Source organism: Neovison vison, chromosome 3 (assembly GCF_020171115.1).
Source record: "Neovison vison isolate M4711 chromosome 3, ASM_NN_V1, whole genome shotgun sequence".
Lineage (NCBI taxonomy): Eukaryota > Metazoa > Chordata > Mammalia > Carnivora > Mustelidae > Neogale > Neogale vison.
In genome coordinates, this window is record NC_058093.1 from 28,664,975 (window position 1) to 28,685,140 (window position 20,166).

Below are 20,166 nucleotides of genomic sequence, written 5' to 3' on the forward strand. Positions count from 1 at the left end.
AGAGCCAACCAGCACTCCCAGAGCTCCCACCTTAAAGAAATCAGATCCAAATAGGGGTTTAACTTCTAAACATAAAACTTTATTACATTTCTAGTTGTGTCCTTTTGCATGATATATTTAGGACCAAGTAGTTAAGAGAAGTCCTACTTCAGGCTGATACTCTCAGGCTGATTTGGTTTCCACCCCCCAGCGACAGAGTGACTCTTGTCCCCCTTCCCCATTTCAGCTTGAGGCACTTGATGTCATGAAGAAAGTGGCAGCTGGCTGGAGAGATAAGGCTCAGGTCTAAAATCCCCCAACACAAACTGAGGGGAAGTCTCCTTTTGCTCAGGATCCTCCCCAGGTTATCGTTAAGGAAAGAACACAGACATTTCCAGGGACACCAAAGGAGGCTTTCATTTCCCTCAGACCAGGTGGAAGACGCAGAGCATTTCCCCTATCCCCACCCTGGCCTGTCTTCCTCCTCGTTACTTCCTGGCCACACTTACAGTCCACAAACCACCCCATTGCCTGACTTTTGCTCCTCACTTTCTGCTCTGAGCAGCTTGGGCACAGGAAGCCAGAGGTGTCTCTGACCAGAGATCTCAGAAGCACCCAAGGAGGCCCCAGGCCTGTCCTCTCCACCACCAGAAGCCCTATGGAAGCCCAGGGGAGATGCTGCTCTGTGCTTGGCCCCTGTGCTTGACTTTGCTTACCCTCCTCTTCCTGCCTCGCTCCAAATAAACAGTATATGCCATTGAAAGAAGAGGGACTGAAGCGGGGGAAGACCATGGGCACAGATTTCTTCTACTTTCATGAGCTCGAAGGCACCAAGGGTTGTCAAAGGAGTACTGGATAATGGCCTAGCAGTCCAGGAGGCTGGGGACAAAGTTCTCTGGCCTTCTGGGGCATTGAGGGAGGAAATAGCTCTAGTTACAGACCCTGGAAGCCTATGGCAGAGGTGGGAGGGGACACCTCATCACCTTGAAGTCACTTCTACTGCTCGTATTCCTTTTTGGCTAGAGAATAGGCTCTCCTAGTCCCTCCCTGCAACCCCAGCTGTTGAGAAGAGTTTGGTGCCATGTAGCAGGTAGAGGAAGAAGGCACATCTGCCTCATGCTGTCTGGGTCTGCCAAAGGCAAGTTAGTCCCCAGTTCCTCCAGCCCACCAGGTACCTGTGCGTCCCCCGCCAGAGAGGCCACCCGTCCCAGGACAGAAAAGAAACTGGGCATGTTACTGGAGGGAAAGGAAAGGGACGGATGTGAGGTCCAGACTCCAGTCACAGCCGCCCAGCCCTTAAGGGAAGGGAGAGCCCACGGAGGGGCGGAATGCGATGCTCCTTAATTGCGATCCCCAAGCAGCTGCAGCACAAAGGTGAAAATGTAAATGATGTCGGTGTAGATCTGCAGAGCGCCAGTGATGTAGTCCTCGGGGCTGATGGTGTGCTTCCGGTTCCCCAGGACCAGCTGCGTGTCATAAGCCAGGAACTGTAGGAACAGGGAAGGCACACGTGAGGACCCCGGGGCTCAGTGGCCAGAGGTCCTTTCTGGTTCTCGTTTCAGCTGTTCCCAGCAGATCTGTCCTGGGAGCCTCAGTGCTGCTTACAGACACGCTAATGAACAGCACAGCACATGGTGTCTACTCGCAAGGGGCCCACCACCTAGAAAGGGGAAGAGACCCACCCTCATCTGTGATATGGCTTCCTGGATGTTCTCCCTAGCTGGTAGTGAACAAGAGGGGGCAGGAATGCCCAGAAAAGCAGTCCCCTCTTGACAGTGGAGAGAGGGATGGGTAGCTGTGGCCCGCCCCTGCCTCCAACGCAGCCTAAAATCATGCTGTATCCTTCTGGTCACTCCCTGCCCAAGCCCCTCAGCTCCTCTCCCGAGAGGGAACAGGTCCTTACTCACCAATGTGAAGCAGATGGCCCCCAGAGCGGCATAGACCATGTGGAGCCAGTAAATCTGGGGAGAGGAGGCAGGGATGGTGTTAGAGATCTTAGCCAAGCACAAGCCCAGGCAGTTCCTCAGAACCAGCTTCTCCCCAACCCCTGACTTCTGGTACTTGAGTCCGGAGACCCAGGAAGGTAGCTACATGAAAGGACCAGTTCTGCCTTCTAGATCAAGGAAGAAATTAGGAGGAGTAACATATTTGGGGTGCCTGGCTGGCTCAGTGGAGCATGCAACTCTTGATCTCGGGGTTTTGAGTTCGAGCCCCACATAGAGTGTAGAGATTACTTAAAAAAAAAAAAAAAAAAGAATAGTAACAAATTTGGACAGAGAAAACAGGCCATCCTTCAGTGCTCATATGACACCAGTCTCCAAAGTGAGGGTACAGAAGTGTTCCCTGTTCTTCTGGGAAAAAGCAGGTGGTTGTGTTATCACTCTGGGAGGGGCAGAGCCAGGCAGACACTGGTTGAAGAGCCCTGTCACCTCTCCCCCAGTCCTAGTCCACACTTAATCGTGGTTCTTGCAGCCAGCCTGGGAAGGAAGCCCCCAGGAACACTAAGGAATGCCAGAATCCTGGAGCCCTCCACCTGCCTGTTCACAGAAGGCCAGGGCCGGCCATGGTCCGGTAGGCAGGTGCCCTCCCAGCACTGTGCTCCCTCCTCGCAGGCCCCTTCCATCCAAGCCCATCTTCTTAGTCCTGGGCACCTCTCCCATCTCCCTTCTAGAACCTAACCTCAGCTGTCAGGCACATCTCACCCACTACTTCCCGTGGGAATTCTGCTATGCTGACCAGGGCTTCGGGTTCTAAGTCTCCCAGGGCCTTCTAACTCCAGATAGAGATTACCCTAACCCAAAGGATGGTGCTCTGGTTTTGGTCCCTTTGCTAGCCAGTGGAGGGTTTCCAGAAGTCAGAGCCTGCCAAGAGGCCTGGGTGGGGCCTACTCCCAACACTTTATACGGCAAGTCTCCTCTGAGAGCTAGGTTCACTGAGCCCAGCTCTCCCAGGACACTCACATATTTGAAGGACAGCACAATGGCAGTAACAATCCCAGTCACCATCATCACAATTCCCAGGACACAGAAGAGGCCTGTGCACGAGGTGAAGTCCACCTGCCGAGAAGGGAGAAGGAGGCACCCATCAGATGAGTGTTACACCCAGCAGCCCAGCCAGACTGCCCCAGCTCCCCAACCACAAAATCCCAGTGCTGCCTCCTAGAAGGCGCCGTAGTAACCATGACATTCTAAAGACCGCTGCAAGGAAGAGTCTTGCAGGTGCCGATAGAAGGGGAAGGGGATCGGGGTCTCTGAGGGAAATCCCTGGTGTAGAGCAGTCTGGGCCATGGCAGGCCTGCTGCAGGGCCAAGGCTGGAGGGCCAGGTTATATAAATAAAGGGGGTGTGGGGTGGCCAGGGAAGCCCCCCACCCCCATACCCTCACCTTGGTCTGAAAGCAGAAGATGGTGACTGAAATGGACACCACAGCAGTGATGATCATTGCAATGATGACGGCCTTGGTTTCATACACGCTTCGGGGGAAAAGGAGTGTGGAGAGGCCAGAGGCATAAGTCATGCAGGAATGACTTCAAAACTCTCACTTCTAGAGGGATCCTGCCCAGCATCCCCCCCTCCACACAGACTGCCAGCCCAGGGATGCCCCATTCCCCCATAATACTCCGCAAAAGTGTGGTGATTTGTCCCGAGTATACCTGGAAATGGTGCCCGTCATGAAGCCCATGGCAAGAGTCTGAGGGGAGGACAAAGACGAGAGTGGAACATGTAAGAAAGGCAGGCCCCTGGAGGCATGGCCGTGGCAGACTGCCAGAGCTGGGGCCACGTGTGACCGAGTCCCAGGCAGCCAAGGGGAGACCGAGGTCGTGGGTCAGGTTAGGGTCGGGGGAGAGCACCAGGGACATCTTCCATGGTCATGTCTCCAGCCCTTCCCTGGGACCCACCCTCCCTCACGCCCTTCGTGACTTACAAAGATGGTCAGCAGGATGATGTTCCATGGGAAACGGCGTCTGAAGGGAAAGAGACGTGATTAAGTGACTTGGGGACCACCAGGTGTCAGAGGCTCCTTGAGCAGAAGGTAGTTCTTGGCTCAGGTGCTTGGAGAATGAGGCCTTGACCTGGGGGAGGGAGGCTGGCCTGGCCTTTGGTACCGGCGCAGGTGTTCTATGCAGGGACAACATGGGCCAGTGGGACAGACCCGGGTCCTTCTGCAGCTCATACACTGCCTGCCGGTGTGACTGTGAGGAAGTTACTCGGCCTCAATGAGCACTGGGTTCTTCCTACTTGTGAAATGGTTAAAGCATTACCTACCGTGCAGAGGTACCGTAAAAGCCGCAGCCACGTGACAGATTCAATCCCACACAGGCAAGGGACTTTGAACACACCTGTACCTCAGCTGTGCCCATCACCACTCAGCTGCTGTCAGGATTCCCATTCTCCCCCAAACATCTGTCCCCCCTGCTCCCCACCGTCCCTTCTCATCATCTGTCTGGGACTCACCTGGGTCCCTGGCAGCAGGCGAGGGTCAGGTAGGTGGCCAGGAAGACAGCACTGGCAAGAAAGAGATGAGGAAGTCGTCTCCAGGCCCGTTCACCGCCCCCAGCCCCATCCGGGCCCCACCTGGCAGCACTTAGCAGGCCAGCAGACTGGGGGCTCTCGGAAACTGGGCGTCCACAGAACCATCTGGAAGTCTGAGGGGAGGCTACCCAGGACAGGATTACCCCAGCCAAGGCCCTGGAGATCCTCTGAGATGCAGGGTTTAGGCAGGAAGGAGGCTGAAGGAGACTGTGGCAGAGAAGCTAAGAGAACTTGGGGACCATCTGGCAGTCTGCCCGTTGCCACCAGTCCCTCACCCCTGCTCTCAGGAGCTCTGTGGTGCTGTCAGTCCTCACTGGGTCACTCCCACACACCCACACTTCCCAGCACTGCTGGTAGTTTGAAGGGCCCCTCTCAGAACAGATATTGATCCCTGCCCTGAAAGCAGCTCTTCCGAGGTACCCCCCTTTCCGAGGTACCCCCCTCATCTCCCTGCCCAGCCCCCCCCCCCCCCGCCCCCAGCACATACACACACAGCAGAGGGGAGCAGAGACTCACTAGGACAGGTAGTAGACAAACAGGTTTCTCCTCACGAACTCACCAACCGGCTTCCTGGGGAGCAGGGGAGGAGGGGAGAGCAGTCACACGAGGCTTGGCTAGCTCCTTCCCCAGGCCCTCCCAACCACTGCACAGGGTCCCCTCCAACCCACACTCCCCGCAGGGGACCCAGTAGAACTGGGTGGAGTCCTCAGACTCACACGAAGGTGAAGATAGCGATGATGGCCACCGTGATAAGCAACTGGATGGAGATGATGGAGTAAACCTGGAACGCAAGCCAGGGTGGGGGGTGGGGCAGCACGTGTCACACCATCCCCCCAGGAAGCAGCCAGCCCTCCCCCAGGAGCCCCAAAGACCGGCTCTGATGGTGGGGAAGGGGTTCTTTCTTAATTTTGAAGGATCTAGTCTTACTTCGCTACCACCTGAGGGCCCTCCCCGGCTGCTGCCTGTCCTCAAGGCCACCCCAGAGTAAGGAATCTGGCTCAGAGCCCACTCACACTCCCAACACTGACCCCCACCTCCAGCTGCTCCTTACTATCCCCTCACCTCTGCCCCCACCCCCACCTGCACATGTCCTGTGGCTAGCCTGGCTTCCCTTCTCCCCACCCCCCCCCCCGCATCCCTCCCCCCACTACCAGGCAGGCTCCTCCCAGCTCACACAGCACTCCTGTGCCCCCTCCTTTGCCCACCTAGAGTAGCGCATGCACACATGGGGGCTGAGGAGGAGGAGGGGCATAAACAAGTGTGACTGTTCTGGCTGCAAGCTGCTGCCAGTCTCTCAGGAGAAAGAAGTTTGGGGAGGGCAGGACACTTCGGCAGAACCCACCTAGGTTTTCCCAGATTGAATCTGTCCCTGGCCACAAGGTCAAGGAAGAGAGGAGTGAGAGGCAGGCAACATGGGTCAGAGGAGATGCCCCCCGCACCCCCCCACCCCCCGCCATGGCAGGGCAAAACTAGAAAGACATTGGAAGGCAGCAGCATATCTCCATTGGAATGAGTGCCCGGGGTTCACAGTGCCTGGCCACCTGCACCCCATTCCCCCAGCCCAAGGGGCCCAGGGACAGTGGCCTCCCAGCCCGTGTCTCACCTTTCGGATGAAGGTGTGTCGGACTTTCCTATCATCCCACTCTCCGGGCCCGAAGCTTTCACTCACTGCTCGCTCCTCCCCATCATAGCCCTGGCCTGGGCCTGGGGGGACAGATCACATGTGACCAACAGGGAAGTGGGACAAGTGGCCTCAATCCCAAAGCCCGCATGACATTATGTCAGAATCTGTAGTATCTCCAGCCAAAAGACAGGTGCCATATACTCAGGAGCTCCTGACCCCAGCCAGGTTTTCTAGACCCAGTGCTGGCCTGGACACCACACAGAGCCATGTGTCCCTGCCACGAGGGGCCTGAGGTATGAGCCCATCTGTCAGTGCACACTCATTTGTTTTTTTTAAGATTTTATTTATTTATTTGACAGAGAGATCACAAGCAGGCAGAGAGAGAGGCGGAAGCAGGTTCCCCACTGAGCAGAGAGCCCCATGCAGGGCTCGATCCCAGGACCCTGAGATCATGACCCAAGCTGAAGACAGAAGCTTAACCCTCTGAGTCACCTAGGCGCCCCAGTGCGCACTCATTGAGGGCTCCCTGCGTGAGGGTGTCTGGCCCACACCTGGGTGCTCTGGGGTGTGAACACCCATGGTCCCTGCCATCTGGGGGTCACGACCTAGTGGGGAAGCCGGCAGGGACAGGCTCGGAGCCTCGCTGACAGGAGCTGGCAGCGGCAGGGCAGGAATGAAGAGAGGAAAGGCAGGTAGACACATGGAATATATGTGCGGAGGATGGGGAACAGAGGAGGGGTCGTGTTCTCCACCTGGCAAACATGAGCATTCAGGGATGCTAGGGGTCTGCATGCCCAGGACAGGGCGTGACCATGAATGTGACTGGCGTGTGAATATCCCCGCCGGAACACGTATGAACAAGTGCAGGCGGCTGAGGGCTGGCCGTGGCCCGGCATTCCAGAGACTGCGGGGCTCAGAATGTTCCTTCAGTGCTTCCTTGAGAACCGCTTTCAAAATCGGCACGTGAGCCATTCACCAAAAGTCGCCACATCTAATCTCTCATTTTGGACCCAACAGAGCAGTTACCTGCCGTGACACATACCAAACATCCAAATGACTTCTAGACGTTTGCAAAACTCAGATGTTATCTTAACAGAGGAGGACCTGTTAGCACCAAGAATACTTTAAAAAAAAAAAGTGCTTCCGGTTCCAAAGGCAATTCCTGAGGGAGGAGGAGTCTGGGCGCAGAGGGGACAACTGTCTAATTAGGAAACAGTAACTAGTTACTTCATCCTGCCACTTTCTCATCTGATGTGTAAGTTCTGGTGTGTGACTGTGGACTCAGTTTCCTTGCCGAATAAGGGGCTAGCAGGCATCTGGTGGGGGGGTGAGGTGCCGAGGGGGCAGGTGGGGGAGTTAACAAAGATGGGGAGACAGGAAGAGAGAACTAAAGAGGAAATGAAAAAAGGGATGAGACAGGAAGCTGAGAAGGAAGGAAAAGAGGTGTCTTGCGTGGGCCGGATGCTGCCCCGCCGTCCCCTCCCCCCAGCTCCCTTCAGGGACTCACCGTAGTGCATGGGCATCGGGTGAATAGGCGGCATCGGCTGCGGGTAGCCAGCAGGGTGACCATAGCCAGGCTGGGGGTAGGCTGGGTAGGCAGGGTAGCCACCAGGCAGGACGGATGGCTGCCCGTAGCCCCCCTGGGGTGGAGAGCCAGGGTACAGGGGGTTGCGGTCCTCATATGGAGGGGGGGCGCTGGGGTTGGACATGGCTGCTCGAGGGCTGAAGGGAGACCCCAGCTGCTGGCACCTGAAATGGAGATGAGAAAAGCAATCAAGGGTGCCCAGAGCCGGCACACGGGGCACCAGTCCAGGCTGTCCCTGAGGAGAGGGGACCCTCATATTCTCTCTCTCAATCATGTTCCCCGTGTATCACACTCTGCCCTCAGGCCATCCTCCTGATCCCCACAGTGCTGCTGGCCCCACCAGCTCAGCCCCAGCCCCTCTGCCTTCATGCCAGCTTTCTGGCCATGGCACTACTTCGGTTCAGTTTCAGGCCCCAGGAAAGCAGAAGGGAGGTTTGTGCTGGAGCCCAGAGCAGTCACTGGGCCCCGGTGGTGTGAGGGGCGGGGTGGGGCGGGAACTCCCTGTGCTCAGCTAAGCAAAGCTTCCAGGGACCAGCCAAGCCTCTGGGTGAGTCACAAGGCCAGCTGGGACCCATTGCAGGGGTCAGCCCAGCCCCCAGGGCAGCTGGCAGGAGCTTAGGGCCTGAAAGGCAGAGCTGGGGAGGAGCCAAGGCTCCAAGTGGAGGGGGAGGAGTGTGGACAACAAGTGAACCCCAGGGCTGAGCCACCAGGCACCAAGCCGGAGGGCAGCCAGCCCACGGCCAGTGGCTGAGTCAGGGGAGGCCAGTGGCTGAGTCAGGGGACGCTGGAGAGGTCTAGGTGAGTGGGTGCACTGGGCTGGCCACTGGGAGCTGGGAAACTGCAGAAAAGGGCAGGCCAGAGACAGGGCTTTCTGGTTCTTTCGGGTAATAGCTGAGGCACATCCGATAGGTCTATAGCAGCCTCTGGCTGTGTTGTGTGGGGAGTGGAAGTGTCTGCAGGCCCCGAACCCCCGTGGAGGGACAGACACATGTCTTGAACCCCGGGGCCTCTGGTATCCCCATGTTCCCCAGCAGGGCCCGTGGCTAGGGGGAAGGAGAGCGCCCTGAGGAGTCTGCCACCAGGCCTGGCCCATACCTTCTCTGTAGCAGGAAGACTCCCATAGCCAGGGGAAGGCTTTAGAACGAGGAGGGGGAGCCCCCAAAACAGCCAGGTTGTATGGCCCCAAATGCTCGGTTCAGATAAGGGAATCAAGGCGCCTAACAGTGAAGGGACGTATAACTCCCAGGGTCACAGAACTAGCAGAGGAAGGAAGGCACAAACAGCACCGAGGCCTTCAGGGGCCTGTATGCATGATCTGTGTTACACTGCGTTCTCGGTGCCTCTTAGGCCTGGTGTTCCCTCTGAGGTAGCAAAGCTGGGGCTGGAGAAAAGCTAAGGAGGAGGTCCCAGAAAGGCCCTGCGTCCTTGGTAATGAGCCTTGACAGTGCCACAGCCTCCTCCTACAGCATCTCCCAAGGGGCAGAACTTTAGGACCTCACAAGGAGGAAGCACCCCCGGATCCAGACAGGCAGACATCCCCAGAACTTCTGCTGGAAAGAAGAGGGAACTGGCTTTTCTTATTAGGGTACTCCACGGAGTCCAGGGATCTGAGAAAGGACTGTGTTACCTCTTCTCTCTTAGAAGTGGGATAGCTCAGAGAGGAGGTAGGAGAGGCAGGGAGAAGGGATCGAGTAACAGGCCAGGCCTCTAAATGGGTTACTTTGAGGAAAGCCGTTCTCCATCCTCCCAGAGTAGACAGACCAGCACAACAAGGATGTGTCAGGTCAGAAATAAGAAAGACTTTTCTAGCAGTGAGGGTGCGACAGCGCGTCCACGCCAGGCTTGTGGTGAAGGTCTACACAGTGGAGGAGAGTGACCTGACGAGATAAGGAGCCAAAGAGAACAGGAACAGACCAAACACTGAGGGCGGCGAGTTTCAGAAACAGGGAAACGAACTGCTGTGCCAATGTTCTGGTCTCCTGCAAGGGCAGGGAAATTAGCACAGGTAGCTGTAATGTGTCAATTCTCCCAGATTTTTCAAAAGGATGAAACACAAACTGGCTCTCATCCCAAGGCAAGAGGCTCCTTCTCTCTACAGCCCCTTGCCTGCCCGTCTCCAGGAGCCCCTTCTAACTCCACCAAGAGAATGGCATCCTGTTTGTAGAGGTGTGAACAGGTCACCTTTGCAGTAGGGCTCTCTGTCATCATTACGGCCATCCCGGCCCCGGGTCCATGGGATGCCCAGCCATCTGGGTGGTGGTACACAGGTGAACAGGCTGAACGTGACCCAAGAGACCTTGGCAGGGAAGGCTCCATGGTTGGAAGCCCCAGTGGAGCTACCACAGGAATGTCACCGTGACCCCGCCCTGTCTGCTGCTCAGGGTCCACCTCTGTAAAATGACATGTCACAGGCCAGGTGATCTGTGAGCTCCAGCTCCAGCAGACTGAATTCTCAGAGGCACCCAGCTCTGTGGAGCTTGCTCTTTGTCCAGCCAAGCAGATGGTCCTCCCTCCTTCCTCTAAGCCAAGCCAGGCCAACAGGTCCCTTCCCAGACCACAGGGGCTGTGGCCGCAGAGTGCGGGGTGAATCACCAAGGGCAAGGTCAGCCTTGGAAGGGCCCCCCAGGAGACTCCAGCGGCCAGTTTCCACTCAGAAGGCTACTGACGCATAAGGACTCCCTTGTTCCTCCCTTGCCCCTCCCTCTGACTCTTCTGGTTTCAGAGGAATTCACCAGTAGACCAGCCTGCTGGGACATAGCAGGTCATAGTCCAGGTGTCCAAGGGCTCAGCCACCAGCCCAAGCTTACCAGAGACTGGCACTGGACCATTTCACCTTACTATGCCTCGTTTTCTCCACCTGGAAAATGGGTTTAACACTATACTAGTACTCTCCACAGAAGTGAACAACTACGCATAAAGCACTTAGAGGGGTACCTGACCCCCGATAAAAACAATAAATGGTGGCTGTTTCTAGTTATTATTAATCCTCATAGTAGTCCAGCAGGGTGGGTAATGTTATCCCATAGATGAAGAAAGGATTAAGTCACTACCCCAAGGTTACTTAGCTAGGGTGCGATGAAGTCTACACCTGAGCTCAAGATGGACTCCAGAGGCCACACTCTAATCCCACAGCTGGACACCCTGTCCATCGAAGCCTCTTTTCACATCTCATGGCTCCCCATCTAAGACTCTAGCAATAACAGAAGGCTTACATGACAAGTAGACACCGAGCTGTTCAGCTCCCTCTAAAATCCCCCCCCAATCCCAGTTCCCAAATAACCGCCAGGAGGTGAGGAGGGTGGTCAGAGATAGAGTCTTAACTGCCTGAGCTGAAAGCAAGTCCACTCATCTAAGACGAGCCAACCCCCTCGCTTTACCAACCGCACAGGAAGATAGAGTGACCCATCCATGGTCACAGTGCTGGGCGGGGGGCTGGGACCACATCCCAGCTTTCTGAGTCCTGGGCACAGGAGACGGTGTTCAGGCAAATCAGGGAAGTGGCTAAGTTCAGCCTCCCTCACCTCTGAGCAGGGCCGGGGTAGGGGGGTGGTGGGCTGCTGACTGCTGCCCAGCCTACCTGAGGGGCCTGGCCACTTCCATGGCCTCGAGGCCTCTGCTAAGGATAAGGCTTGAGGGTGGCCTCCGCCTGGGTAGTAGAGACAGGGGGAAGTAGTCAGTGTTTGCTTTTGTAGCTATGACTAAGGGCAGGAGCTGGAGAACGTAGAGTCGAAAGGGAATGAGGGGAAAGGGAAGGGAGACAATCCAGAGACCAGAAACCAGGAATCGGGTCATTTGGGTTCCACCAAGAGCTAGTGGAGGAGCTCACGGTCTCCATGGGCTAAAAGGGAACTTTAAGGCTCCCCACTGGAAGCCTGACTTTTCCTAAAACACGGCAGGTACTCAGCTTCTCCTGAACACACTCCAGTAACCGGAAGCCAGGCTCTTCCCTTGCCGGCAGCCTGAATCATTAGAACTTTCTTCCTCACCTTGCCTGTTATCAAGACATTCTAACTCTGCCCCATCCCTGCCATGTTACAGAGCTAAGTTTGCTCCTCCATCCTCAGGACCCCAATGCCCCCGCAGGAAGGTGCCAAAAGCTCTCCTTTCTCCTGCAGACGCAGCCATCCTGGCAGCAGAAGCGGGTGGGCTCCAATGCAGAACTCGCTGGCTGTCAGGGATTTCGGATACAGCCGTGGGGTGGAACAGCCCCTTCCCCTGGAGCCGGCTCAGTGTGGCCACCACAGCCCAGCCAGCTCAGGCCCAGCCTCAGGCTCCCCTGGGGGCCCCTGGAGGGTTAAAGCTCTGGAATCTGCACAGAAGGGTTGAACCAAGAGGGTGTGTGTGTGTGTGTGTGTGTGTGTGTGTGTGTGAGTGTTCGCAGAAAGGAGCAGCTGACTGGTCCCAGGCAGCCTGCCCTCCTCTCTGCCAGGAACGGACGCCCAGAGTCAGAATGGAAAGAATAGCTCAAAGTGTGCATCTCAGGAAACCCCACCCAGCAGCCGTAGGAGCACAGTCCTTCCCTCCCATTTCCTTTAACTACCCCAACACCCCCAGCTCTCCCCCAGCCCCAGGAACCGGCCCCCCACTCCCCTGCCCCGGTCCCAGCACAGAACCACCAGGGCAGAGAAGTAAAAAGATACACCCAGAGGTGTCTGGGCAAGTCACCAGGCTGCCTGCACGCGGACCAACAGGCCCAGAATCAACTTATCCTTCTGTCTGCTTGGCTTCTGGGAATAACAGCATGACGCGGAATGGATCTCAAAAGAGCTAGAGTGCCTTTAGAAATCATCTGGTTGTCTGACACACCAGGAAACCCCAATACCAAGAAAGTTCCTGCCCAGCGCACAAAAGGCCCTGTGGGTCACAGGTTTGGCACTTCCATTCCCACCCAGCCCTGCCCACTGTCTGAGAACCTAGGAACAGATACAAGCACACACACAGCTGAGGCGGAGCCAGGACAAGCCACCCGCCTTCTGTTCCGCCCCCCTCCTCTGTGTCCCCACCCTGCTCAGAAACAGATAAGACTGCCAACCCTTGACTTCCCTTCCGTCCGGAGTCTCAAGCCCAGGGCTCAGAGAGGTGGGGTGGGGAAGACGCCCTGGAGAGCAAAGGAGCCCCACAGCTCTGTCACCCTTCTTCACGGGGGGGGGTGGGGGGGTGGGGGGGGTGGGGGTGGGGAGACATAAGTGTGTCACCAGTGTGGGTAAGCTCAGTGACTCCAACCACGTCACTGGTCCCAAAGGCCTGGAAGTGCAGATAAGGAAGGAGGATTCAGAAACACTGTGCCTAGCCACCTCCTCCCTTGCCTTTCATCTCTGGCTTTTCCTTGTGTCTTGAGATTAGGAGGGAGGAGAGGCAGATGTAATTAGCAACCCACGGTGGAGAGGGGACTCACCCTTCCCTCAGTGGGCAGGCCGGGCAGGAAGGAAGAGAGCCGCTTATAGCAGTGAGTACTGGGTACCTGTCACTGGCTCCTAAGGCAGGTCTGAGCCTGACAACAGCCCTCTGAGGTGTGTTCTTATCCCCACTCTCCAGAGGAGAAAACTGAAATTCAGAGGAAAACAGATCTAGGGGCCCACAGCAGGCAAACATCAGAGATGTACTGGAACCCAGGCTAGACATCCGATTTTAGAGTCCAGGCCCTTTGCTTTTACACCTGCTTGGAACACGAGCCCCTCAGGCACCCCTATCAGCCACCTTCGTGCACAGACTCGCACCCAGGATGGGCTGGTGTAGTGAGGACCTTTCCCTTGGAGAAAGTCAGTCCACGCCAGAGCCGTGGGTTAGAAGGCAGGTGCAGAGTTCTTGTCTGGCTCCTAACACCTCTGGGAGTCCGGGTGGGCCACTCCCCATCCCTGGACTCTCTCTTCCCCACCATAAAACAGGTACACTGAGCCAAAAGATCAAGTCTGTTCCAACTCCAACAGCCTCTGCTTCTGAAGGAGCAACCCGACAGAGCACAGCAGGTCAGGGCACACCGCCCTGCTTCCTAAAGAATCTACACCTGGGCTTACTCCCCATCTAGAACAGCTACAGAGGCAGAGACACATGGCATGTTCCAGGGATGGGAGTGGCCCTAACATCCTCCCTCCCAAACTGTTCCCATATTGCCCTCTGGAACCTTCGGCCAGCATTTCCAGGGCGCTCACTTACCTGCAGCCAGCAGAGAAACAGTCTAACAGTGTAGACAAGAAAGACGACCAGGCAGGAGGGAGATCAGAGAACTGGGCTCCAGTTCTAACCCTGCCACCAGGCAAGTGACCTCCCTTGGCCTCCTTTCCCCACCCTCCAACACCAGCCCCCATGGGGCAGCAGGGAGGGACCAGTTACCCAGAACCCTGGAGCTGACAGCTAAACTCATCCAACCAGGTATTTCCCAGACTGCTCTAAAGCATAACCCGGAGATGTTACTGGATGAGCTCTGAAACAGAGAAATCTGAAAAACAACCAGTACCCCTTTCAGAAATTCCCAAGGCACAACGGCATATCCAGCCTCTGTGCAGTCCTGCAGGGGGCAAGAACTGTTCAGCTTTGTTGAACCCAGCTTCCCCCCAGACTTCCTTGAGCCTGAAACAGTTTTAATCAGGGCACACCTAATTAATATCCCGTGGGATCCTGACCAGTCCACCTTTGTTTTACAGAGACCCAACCCTGAGAATGATTCCTGTCCTAACCCTCGTATCTTAAAGCCCCTGTCCTCCTAGCCAGCCCTCGGAGCAGTCACGTGAAGTACAAGCATGTCCCCTCACTCTGCGTCAAGTGGATCCTTCGGGATCCTTCCTCTCCCCCCGCCCACCCGTCCCACAAGACAGCTTCTGTCATCTCCACAGTAGCCTTAAGGCCAAGGGCTGGGCGACATCTTCAACCAGCACAGAACTAGGAGACTGGCGTCCCCTAACATCACCCTTATGGAATGGGAAAAATACCAGTCATTAAATACAAAGACTCATCCGTCCTCCTTCCTGACCAGTGTACTGAGGACTCTCGGCAGCCGGGACTGTGGCCTGTGGACTTCCGAACATCTCTACTTCCAAACAACACCCAGGTTTTGGTCTAGAAGCCCAGACTTTTAGGGTTGGAGGATCCGGTCAAGGCCATCCCCTCCACAGCATTCCCAGCAGAATATTCAAGAAGGCCCACATCAGTGTTAACCATATTGTCAGCAGAGGCCTCCTTCCCAGAGAGCTGTCTGAGCGTGCCCACTTTGGCCCTCCCACTCCGGCCCTGTGAAGACGCGAGCATGTGTTTCTTCTCTGGGGCTTCTGCTCTTTCTGAAGGAGCCAGGGTGAGAAGTTTGGGGGTGGATGTGCTCTGAGGCGGACAGCTTCCAGCCGAGGCCCCCGTCCCCAGAGAGGTGTTGTAGCTGAAGCGGCTGTTACCCCAGCTCCTGATACGACGCACTCCCCACACTTTCAGTGTACCCCATCATTACCTCTCTGACGTGCCCATTTTTACAAGTGAGGCCCTGAGGTCATGGCACCAGAAGACAGAGGAAGTCAGTGCCCTCGACACTGTGGTCCTACCACTTGTTCTTAAGTTACAAACTGGCTCTCTGTTTGGGTCCCCAGCCTAGAGGGCCAGGGACAGCAACCAGGTGAAGAGAAAGTATGGCTGCCGCTTTGCCCCAGACAAAGCAGACCCAAGGCAGCACCTGGCTTCCGCTGCCACCACTGGCCAGGCCAAAGGCACCGGCTTTGAAACCAAAGCTCACCAGTGAGATGAATATTTCAGAGCCCCAGAGAACTGGACACCCGAGGGACCTGCCCTGACATCTGGCTCTGACCCTAGTTCCCAGGCCTTCCTCCACTTATCTCACATCCTAAGTTGGCATCAAGTAGAACCTCACCCCCCCGGATACCACACCCAGGCCACAGTGGGGTGAGGGGGGAATGGAGGACCGCCCCCCCCCCCCCCCCCCCGGCAGGGACAGGAGCTGATGCAGGACCTCCGGATCAGGGCCAAGCCTCCCAACAGCCTTCCCTGGCTTGCCCTGCCACCGTCTGCTGGCTCCTTGTCCGGCTCCACTTGTTTTCCCCTTTCCCAGGCTCCAATTGGGTTTTTATGCTGACCCAGAGAGGGCACGAGGCAGACAGCACTTCCTTGTTTCTTTCTCAACCCAGCCTAGGGACAGTGGCTGGAAGCAGGCGGGCCGAGGCAAAGTCACGGTAACAGGGGTGGCCACTTCTCCACGCTAAGGACAGTGGGCCGCTGGCTGCTCCCACCCCAAGAGCCAGGCCCCCTCCCCCCATTCCCATGCTCAATTCACCTGGCTGCGCCGAGGCTGGCACCAGCCTCCCGGCCGCTCCCCTCCCCCTCCCGCCGGCCCAGGGCCCTGACAGTCCTCCTCCCGCGCTCAGCAGGCCACTCTGGGGGCTCGTAAGGTGGACACACCCTGCGACACGCGCCATTAGGAGGGAGACATGACACCCTCAGACCCTGGCCCGCTCGCCCGGGCCCACAACCCACTGCTCGCTCCCAACGCGAAACAGGCGCCCCTCGGCCGCCCGGACGCCGCGGGAAAGCGAGACTCCAAGGGCGAGGGCCACAGATTGTCATCCGGCGCCGCCTCCCCGGGCAGAGAACTCGGAGAAAGTTCGGGGCGTCACCCCAGCCCCCGCCCCGTCCCCGCTGGCCCGCGGTCTCCCACTCCCGCCGGCCCCGGCCCCCTGACTTGCCTGACCGCTCCGACGGTGCGCTCCCGGCCTCACTCCCGGCCTCCCTCCAGGCGCAGCTAGTCCAGCACTGAGCGCGCGGGCCTGCCCTGGGCTGGGCGGGCCTGGGCTGGGCAGGGCTGGGGTTCCGCGCCCCGCCCCGTCGCGTCGGCCCCCCGTGGGGCGGGGCCTCGGGATGCCGCCAGGGGGCGCTGGGGGCTGCCCGGGGTCCCGCCCGCGTCTGGCGGCTCCGCGCGCGCCTCGGGAGGCCGGGAGGACCGTCTAGGGTTCTCGGATATAAAGGCAATGCGTGATCATTGATGGAAACTTAGAAAACACAAACATACAGGAGGGAAATCTGTTCGCTACACGCCTCCCGACTTCCTGCGGAAAGCGCGTGTTTTTTACTTGTCTTTCCAGAGTGGGGCGCATTGTATGATGTTTTATCCATTGCTTTTATTTTACTTAACATTTTATCATGAACATTTTTCTTGTCACTAGATAATTCTTCAAAAGCATCATTTTAATGCCGCAAAGTATTCTATCACATAGCTATGCTGATTTATTAAATTAATTTCCTACCGGAAGACACTTAAATTGTTTCCTATTTCTCAGTATCAGACACAAATCTGTGCTGAACATCCTTGACAATTCTCTTCTTTTAAAACCAAACGCACTTCACAGGTTTACAACGTCAAATGTCCAAACATAAAGATGGAACTTGGAATCTCTCTGTCCCTGGGAACTAGGACATTTCCTGCTTGAAGTTACTTCAACCTGGAAAGCAGGTGTTTTGGGACTCAGAAATCCTGACTAGGGTTGTAGGTTACTAGTATTCGTGGCCCTGTCATCTCAGCATGCCCAGCCCCTAATGCAAGGATGCCCTCCGAGTGCTATTTTGCAGAACAGGAAACGGGTTCTGGGAATTTTTGAAACATCGCCCGAGTGTGTATAGTTGCAAAGTCCATGTTTTTTTCCATTACGCCAAAGCTGCCGGTCATTGAAAGCTTTATTTCAGGCGCTTATCTAGTGCTAATAGCCACAAATCAACACTACCGCTGGATGTCTTTCTCAGCCTCTAGGGCGCTAACTTCTTGAATGGCAGCAGTGGGACCCTTAGACTTGACAAAATGCAGCTAGAACCCCTCCTGATTCCAGAGCCATCTCTAAGCACTTATCCTTCCATGATTCTCTCTGGTGGCCAGTCTAGCTTTGTCACAGACCAAGACTTGGGAAGGATTTAATCTGGGAGCCCATGAGTGAAAGCAGTGTGCCTACGAGTAAACATAGTAAGCAGGATTACCACTCAGATTGTATATTTCAAACCAATTAAAATAGAAATGTTTTTTCACATTGCCTATTTGAAAGTTCCTATGTTTATTCGTATAGATACAATTTAAGTAGGAGTTACTTAGGGGGATTGGTGGACATTTTGGCAGGCTAACCACCCCCTCCCCCAGCCACCCCAGCTCTCAATGTGAATTCAGATCTCAGAAGCCATAGACTTCATTTTAGGAAGTCCCCTCCCAACATGTGACCTTCCAAGCAAGAAGGTCACACTACTCTACCCTGAGAGTAGAATAGAGCCCCAGTTGAAAGGCAAAGCCCCAGACTCCGGACACCTCTTTACGTTCTCTACACTTAGGCCTCCTCTCCAGAAGGCGCCCTCCAGGGGGTATAGCTCAGGGGTAGAGCATTTGACTGCAGAAGGCGCCCTCCACTTTCTGGAACTGCTAGGGCAGTCTCCAGGGAGATTCGTTTTCCAGCCAGCATTCACATCCGACTCATGGGAAAGCGGAATGTGGAGACACACACTGACAAAACTCCACACCAGCCTCAGAGCATGCTTTCCTCTGAGCCCATTTTCGGATCACGGAATCACGATTATAATCCTAAAAGAATCCTAAAGGGAGCACCTGGCCCAGGGCATGCCATGGGCATTCAGCAAGTGATGTCTCCTTCTCTTGACCCCCTTTTATGCCTGGATAAAAGGGATAAAGGTCTAATTTATAAGACTCTTAGCAGATTACTGAGCCCCTGCTGTCCTTCAAGCGGACAGGAATTTCTGGTTCCGGAGATGACTAACTGAAGGACGCAGCCCGGCCCCGTCCTCAAGAAACTCAGAGTCTCTCGGGAAGATTGTAAAAGAGTATATCGCTTTAGTTTTGATAGTTTGACAAGTGCCGGGATGAGGAAGGTTTCACTTGGGAACAGCATCTTAAGCAGGCGGTTTACAGCAGTCTCGGGTTAAGCGGGTGGAGTGATAAGAAATGGGCCGGGGAGCCACCTGGGCGGCTCGGTCAGTTAAGCACAGGATTCTTTTTTTTTTTTTTTTAATAATATTTTATTTATTTAATTGACAGAGAGAGAGATCACAAGTAGGCAGAGAGGCAGCAGAGAGAGGAGGAAGCAGGCTCCCCTCTGAGCAGAGAGCCCGACATGGGGCTCTATCTCAGAGATCATGACCTGAGCTGAGGCAGAGGCTTAACCCTCTGAGCCACCCAGGCACCCCAAGCACAGGACTCTTGATCTCAGCTCAGGTCTTGATCTCAGGGTCACGAGTTTAAGCCCCATGTTGGCATGGAGTCTGCTTTAAAAAAAAAAAAAAAAAGATGGGACTGAGCAAGGATGCAGGGGGTCAGAATTGAGATTTCACCTTTAGGACAATGGGAGGCCTGTGACTGTCAACAGGCATCTAGAAAAAAGTCGGGAAGGGGGTGGGAGTCATGATAGTGCCTTTGTTTTTTTTTTTGTTTTTTTTTTTTTTTAAAGATTTTATTTATTCGTTAGAGAGAGAGAGGGAGAGATACAGAGCACAAGCACAGGCAGACAGAGTGGCAGACTAGAGGCAGCGGGAGAAGCAGACTCCCTGCTGAGCAAGGAGCCCAATGTGGGACTCGATCCCAGGACGGTGGGATCATGACCTGAGCCGAAGGCAGCCGCTTAACCAACTGAGCCACCCAGGCATCCCATGATAGTGCCTTTGGAGTCAGGGTACCAGCTTGGACAAATAAAGACACAGAATGACTAGTTATATTTGAACTTCAGACAAACAACAAATAATTTTTTTGCCTAAGTATGTGTCACTGTCCCATATAATATTTGGGAAGACACTAAAAAGTGTTCATTGCTTATCTGAAATGCACTTTTAACTGGGCGTTTGGTATTCTTCTGGCAACCCTGCCCCAGGAGGAGAGTTGAGTCAAGTTGAGTCAAATCAGAGGCAGCAGGAGACAGAGTAGAAGGAACGAAAGGAATCAGGCTGATAGTTGTTTTAGGGTTGGGACAGCCAGAGCTTAGTGATTGGAGAGGGGAGGTTGACAGGAGTGGGCCCCTGGGGTGGTTTCCCTGGAGCCCCGGGGAGGAACTAGGAGGGAGTGGGCCAGAAATTCAGCTTTCTCCGCAGCCAGCCGCAGGGCTTCAGTAATCTCTCCTACAGATTTCTCCTGCCCGATGCCTGGTCACTTTGAGCTTGTGCTTAATTCCCCCGAGAAAGGTCTTTTCATTTATCGCTCACTTTATCCAAAAAGCTCCCTTTTGTTTTTCAGAGGTAAATATGGGGGTAAATATGCCTCTTTCTCACAACTGGAGGGTAAGGACAAAGTCATTCATCCCCAGCCTCAGACAGCCCTGTCCCATCATCTGTTGAGTTAAAGGGACTCTGTTGCACCAAACCGGGGTGGGGGAGGGCATTAGAGCTCGTGCCCCCAAAATTAGTCTTATTACCTATAAACATCAGTGAGCACTTTCATAAAGAAATCAGGAATAGAGGGGCGCCTGGGTGGCTCAGTGGTTA

General features: G+C 55.4%; 2 protein-coding genes across 2 annotated transcripts in view; one reads left to right on the forward strand and one right to left on the reverse strand.

Moving 5' to 3' along the window:
• Window positions 1–20,166, forward strand: part of PNKD (PNKD metallo-beta-lactamase domain containing) — a 61,542-nt gene that overhangs the window by 3,164 nt on the left and 38,212 nt on the right. The gene's annotated exons all lie outside the window — the stretch shown is intronic.
• On the reverse strand, window positions 58–16,485 carry TMBIM1 (transmembrane BAX inhibitor motif containing 1). The gene is made up of 12 exons (XM_044241587.1): window positions 16,395–16,485; window positions 7,642–7,883; window positions 6,114–6,214; window positions 5,227–5,291; window positions 5,027–5,080; window positions 4,433–4,483; window positions 3,903–3,942; window positions 3,631–3,668; window positions 3,363–3,450; window positions 2,940–3,035; window positions 1,887–1,940; window positions 58–1,466 (listed from the first exon to the last, which is right to left on the reverse strand). The coding sequence occupies exons 2-12, from the start codon at window positions 7,841–7,843 to the stop codon at window positions 1,320–1,322; spliced, it is 936 nt and encodes a 311-aa protein (XP_044097522.1). The 5' UTR covers window positions 7,844–7,883; window positions 16,395–16,485; the 3' UTR covers window positions 58–1,319.